The sequence below is a fragment of the Sorex araneus genome, chromosome 1 (genome assembly GCF_027595985.1).
Source record: "Sorex araneus isolate mSorAra2 chromosome 1, mSorAra2.pri, whole genome shotgun sequence".
NCBI lineage: Eukaryota > Metazoa > Chordata > Mammalia > Eulipotyphla > Soricidae > Sorex > Sorex araneus.
In genome coordinates, this window is record NC_073302.1 from 250281651 (window position 1) to 250287650 (window position 6000).

At 49.6% G+C, this 6000-nt stretch overlaps 1 protein-coding gene across 2 annotated transcripts in view; it reads right to left on the reverse strand.

Moving 5' to 3' along the window:
- Window positions 1–4078, reverse strand: part of NAA16 (N-alpha-acetyltransferase 16, NatA auxiliary subunit) — a 66873-nt gene extending 62795 nt beyond the window's left edge. For both annotated transcript variants that reach the window (XR_008627321.1, XM_055121835.1), the window contains exon 1: window positions 3788–4078. Coding sequence is in view for 1 of the 2 variants with exons in the window: in XM_055121835.1 (XP_054977810.1) it covers window positions 3788–3841 (54 nt within the window). In the remaining variant the exon portion in view is untranslated. The remainder of the gene's footprint in view (window positions 1–3787) is intronic.
- Between the last annotated feature and the right edge of the window lie 1922 nt (window positions 4079–6000).

Sequence of the window (6000 nt, forward strand, 5' to 3'; positions counted from 1 at the left end):
ATATATAAACATACATACACATATATATACATATATATATACATACATACTATCTCCTTTTGAAATGGAGATACTAAGGTACTGATGAGTTTACGGTGCCAGAATCACAACTCAAACCAAAGTTGAAAGCTGTCCTTCTCCCATAGCCAAATATTCAGGTTAAAATCTTAAATTCAGTAAAGAATGCATACAAATAGAAAAGATAGATTCTACTATCAACTGCTACTAAAGAACCTTAGACATCATGCCTGGGTGTAACTGTCTTTCATAAAAGAGTAAAGTAACTCCAAAGTCAACAAAATAAAACACTAACATTAATTAGTTTGAAGAATAAGACAGGGAGGAACCAAAGAGACAGAGGTCAGATTTCGATCCCTGGTACAGCATAATGTCCCCCAAGCACTGCACAGAATGACCCAAAGCAGTCAGGAGATCCTGAGCACTGTTTGATGGGTATGGCCCAAACACAAATACATAAGCACATAAGAATATGTGATAAATCAGGTGGTGAATCTGTACATATGTATTTAAATATAGAATATCTTTTTTACTGTTAATATAAAATTACTTTGGTTCACTAAATCCTAAACATTTTTCTAGGTCTGGAAGATGGCTCAAATGCAGAGTGCAGAAATGCATTTGGAAACCCCATATCCAAACCCAGACACTGCAAGGTACCCCAAATGCCACGAAGAATAGCCCAAGAACACCAATGGTTTAGCCAGAATAAAAATTTTTTTAATTTTATTAAAGAAACTTGTTTAGCCATGGGATTACCCACATTTATTGTAATTTCATGGTGATAAAATTACACATTTTTGGAGTAGTCTCCTAAAATATTATATACCAGATAAAATGTTCAGTGTTTCCAATTACTTGACAGAAAAGGTACTGCACTGGGGCTGGAGCAATAGCACAGCAGATAGGGCATTTGCCTTGCATGCGGCCGACCCGGGTTCTATTCCCAGCATCCCATATGGTCCCCTGAGCACCGCCAGGGGTGATTCCAGAGTGTAGAGCCAGGAGTAACCCCTGTGCATCGCCAAGTGTGACCCAAAAACCAAAAAAAAAAAAAAAAAAAAAAAGAAAAGATGTGTATAACATCACAGAATTGTGTTTCATTATGCTGGAACCTAATCTGAAATAGAAAAGACAGGAAAATATGAACTTTGACATCTTTTAGGTAAATGCCAAAAGTTCTGAATACAATGAACAATGTATTAATGATTTAACTATGTCTGAGATTCTTTGAAAAACACACCTCAAAAAGCCAAAAAAGTTTCACTTTCTCACAGAGGGAGAGTAGAGAAACTGATCTACATATGCAATGGAACTCAACTATAAGATGAATCCTGCTACAGGGATGAAACCAGACGGTTTCTTGGCAAGTGCAGTCAGTTGGAAGGAGAGGAACAGATACAGAATAATCTCTCTCTTGTGTTTGAATACCATCATCTTCATCATCATCCCACTGATCGATTTTCTCCGAGCGGTCTCAGTAACGTCTCCATTTGTCCTAGCCCTGAGAGTTTAACAGCCTCTCTTTACTCGTCCTTCCCAACAGTGCCACATTGGAGACTCCTTCAGGGTCAGGGGAATGAGCCCCATCACTGTTACTGATTTTGACTAATGAATACGCCATTTGAAGCTTGTGAGGCTCTCCCATAATCCCTGTCTGTGCCTCTATGCTGCTAATAGCCAATGGTAGCAGACCCTGAGACTGTGAGCAGATAACTGAGTTAGGTGGGGTGAGTGAATTCAAGACAATGGAAGTTATTCTGGTGACAGGTGTAGAACAATATTGTAAATCATGGCACCAAAATGAAAACTGAAGAAAAAGGGTTAACTTCTTCAGTTCTGTAATGTGAAAATGCAAGGGTCTGAGGAAAACTAAGAAATAAAGTATGCCCTGCTCAGTGAAGAAACCTGTCCTTATGTTTAATTTAAAAAAATTTTGTGTTGGGGCTGGAGTGATAGCACAGCGGGTAGGGCGTTTGCCTTGCATGTGGCCGACCCTGGTTCAATTCCCAGCATCCCATATGGTCCCCCAGCACCGCCAGGAGTAATTCCTGAGTGCAATGTCAGGAGCAAGCCCTGTGCAACGCCAGGTGTGACCCAAAAAGCAAGGGAAAAAATTCTTACAGAAAGTTTACACAAAGAGCAGTATGTTAGAATAGATAAATGGCAGTATTTTTAAACTGTCATTAATACGTAATTCTAAACCTATTTAAAATAACAAAAAAATTACTGATAAACCCATAATCAACACATGTTTTAAATAATAAATCAAACTTTAAACTCTAAACACTAGTTCTAAGACAAAAGTAAATACAAGATGAGACCTAATAAGACCTAATAAGACAAGCAGGTAAAAACCATATAGAACATGGGATATGCTAGTAGGTTAATTTGTATGTGTTTATGTGCACCTACAAACTCTTGCAGTAGGGAGCCATGCATATCGGTCTGGACCGATATAATTTCGAAATAATTTCATTACAGAAACGTAATGAACGTGCTTGTCACGGAATTAACTGCAGCAAAATGTTACCCACATTTACTGCAACTACAAGATGATCCAGCATTAAAGCAGCAGCCAACTGAATGAAAAAAAATTTTTTTTTGTTTTCGGGTCATACCTAGCGATGCTCAAGGGTTAGCTCCGGCTTTGCACGCAGGCTCATTATTCCCGGCGATGCTCAGGGATGCCAGGGATCGAACCCGAGTCGGTCACGTGCAAGACAAATTCCCCCCCCACCCCCTTACCCGCACGCTGTACCTAACGCTCCGGGCCCCGAAATTTTTCATCATTCAAATTTCCAATCTAAAGCCGGCCCTGTCATCGCCCGCACCTTCCCCATCCTCCTCCCCGGGTGTATGTATGCCAAGAAACGCCAGGGCTCTGTGCAAACGCCAGCAAAAAGCCGGAAAGGCGCCAGGCACACACCCGTCCGAGACCCTCCCCGGCCCGGATGCCCCTCTCCGGCTCCGAGAGCGGGTGCGGGCGCGCTCCTCTCGGGGGCCAATCCCGCCACTCGGCGCGCCTTTCGTCGCCGAAACTGCGCGCGGGGCCCGTGCGCCGCCGCCAACGGGAGACGCCGGCGCCCCGGGAACTTCAGTGGCGGCTCCGTCCGTTCCTCCGCCGCGGGGAGCCCGTCAGCCACACGCCGCCTTCTCCCGCCTGGGCCGTCCAGGGTCTCCCCCCACACACACACACCCATACTCCCCCTGCCCCATCCCCGCCGCAGACCCCAGAACTCCCGGGACCCCACCTGGCCACCGGATCGCGGGAAGGAGAGGCGCAAGGGAGGCGGGTGCGCGGCGCCCACCCCAGAGCCGCGGGCGCACCCCGGGACCCCCGAGAGCAACAGGGGAGGCACTGAGGGGGGGGGCCGAGGTCGCGGACCGGGGCGCAGAGGCCACGGCGGCCCGGCCGGGCGAGTGCCCAAGGCAGCGTGAACTTTCTGGAAAGCGCGCGGTGGGGTGCGGGGGCCAGCGCGGGGTGCGGCGGCGGCGGCGGCGGGGGGTGGGGTGGAGGAGGGCGGCGGCGGGCGCCTCAGAGGTTGGCCGCGCGCGGCATAGAGGTCGGGAAAGGGTCGGGGTGAGGGGGGCGGAGGCGAAGAGGCGGCGGCCCGGCGGGGGGCCCCGGCCTAGGCGGGCGAGTCGCGGCCGGCGGACCGCGAGATAAACAAAGGACGGAGCCCGGCGCCGGGAGCCCCGCGCAGGCGCCGCCGCCGCCGAGCCCCGGGCGGCCCGGGGGGCGGCGGCCGGGCCTCCCGCCACTCACCAGGATGCGTTTGAAAAGGTTGCTCTCCTTGGGCGGCAGCTGCACGTTCGGCATCGCGGCCGGCCGGCGGGAGGCTGGGCAGCGCCGGCGCCGGCGCTCCCGCGAGCCGCTGCTGCTGAGAGGCCGCGCGGGGCGGACGGGGTCAGACCATTGGCCGGGCTGGAAGTGGGGGGGCGCTCCGGCGGGGCGGCTCTGGGAACGGGACTCGCGTCCCGCCTCAGACACCCCCTCGGCTCCGACCTGCCTCCCGGGGAGAGCGGCAGCTCCCGCGCGCTGCAAGATGGCAGCCAGGGCCCGCCCCCCCGGAGCAGCCGGGCGCATGCGCGAGGCGCCGGCCGCCGGGGACAGGAGGGAAACGGGAGGGGGGAGGAGTCGGGGCGCTGCTGGGCACCGTGTGAGGGGCCGCTCGTCGCGGCCGCGCTGCGGCGCCCGGAAACTTCGCGCCCGGCGAGGCTCGGGCGCAGTCGCCACTCCAGAGGCTCCGGCTTGGACGGTGCTCGGAAGTTAGGTGGCGGCCCAGACAAATGGAGGGGTCACCTCAGGCCTTTTTGGGGTGTTTCTCTATTCAGGAGCTTGAGCCGCGCTCGGTGCAGAGTCTCAAGGGCAGGCGAACGGATTTTCCTTCTTTTTTTTCTCCCCCCCCAGTTTGGACCTTGAAGAGAAGCCGTCTCTCGTTAGTGCAGACCAACCCACGTGGCCCCAAGGTGAGGTCCACGGGGCAGAACAATAGACTCGAGGGGAAAAAACGCTTGAAACGTCCCCGAGTGAACGTGGTCAGGCTTAGGGTACCTGTATGGGGCCACTATTTTCATCCAGGTCCACCTGCTTTCTCAAACGCTGATGGTTCCCCTTCATACAAGCCCTCTAACAATGAGAGAAATAAAGCTAAATGCAAGCATCTTCCAACTCAGGCACTTCACAGAAGGCAGCAGAGTGATGGAAATGCCTGAGTCAAGAAATGAAGACTAGGGGGCTGGAGCGGGTAGGATTCGATTCCCAGCATCCCATTTGGTCCCCCAAGCAACGCCAGGAGTAATTCCTGAGTGCATGAGCCAGGAGTAAGCCCTGTGCAACTCTGAATGTGACCCAAAAAGAAAAAAAAAAACTATATCATGGACAAGAATAGCCTAAAGAATGTATGCAGTGTAGGTGTATTAAAGCCTACAGGTACATGTGCACTGGTGAAAGCATGGATGTTTGAGCATAGTATGACTGAGACTCGATCACAAAAGCCCTGTAACTGTTCTCACAGTGACTCACTTGAAAAATTAAAAAAAATAAATTTAATGAAAAAAAAACTACAGGAAATGTTTTCACATTAACATAGTTATGTAAATAATCAAATGTTTAAATTTTATAAGTTTTATATTTGCGTTATGTTCTTATGAATATGCAATACACCGAAATATCGGTATCACTGTATCACTGTCATCCCATTGCTCGTCGATTTGCTCAAGCCGAAATATATCAAGTGTAACTATGCAACATAAAAACTTTAATTAATATTAATAAAGTCTAGCTGGAGTTTAAGATGAAAGAAAAATGTCAGTGGAGGGACTCAAAGTACAACAGAGACTGGGGTGAGAGCAATAGTACAGCAGGTAGGGTGTTTGCCTTGGACACAGCCAATCTGATTTGATCGCCAGCATTCCATACAGTCCCCCGATCATGACCAGGAGTAATTCCTGAGTGCAGAACCAGAAGTAACCCTTGAGCATCACCAGGTATGACCCCAAAGCAACAAAAATACTAGAGAAATTTATTCAGTGGGATGATCCTGAAGGGCTTAATGTTTCTGAGCAGAATCTAGGCTCCTCCAAAGTGTGAGGAATGAGACAAGGAGGGTAGCTTAGGATACTTGACCGATCTAAACTGGTGGAATTTTCCCAATTGAATAATGCTGAGGAGTGTCTGCTCACAACACTTTTAGGTCTTACCCAGAGTTTGCTCACCCTGGCATTCTGAATCCTTAAAATTCTTTAGTTCCCTATTTCATTACATCTCTCAGTAGTGAAGGGTTTTGTAGTTTTCATGGGAAAGCTGGTCACTTAGGGTTCCAGATAGGCCATTCTTTGACTTGTTTAGAATATGAACTTTTCTGTAATGTACCTTGGCCCACTCAAGCCAGTCTGCCTCACTTCAAAGTCAATTTCAAAATGACATTGAATAAGAAAGGGAAGAGTGTGGGAAAACAAGAGGCCAACTTCACTTAG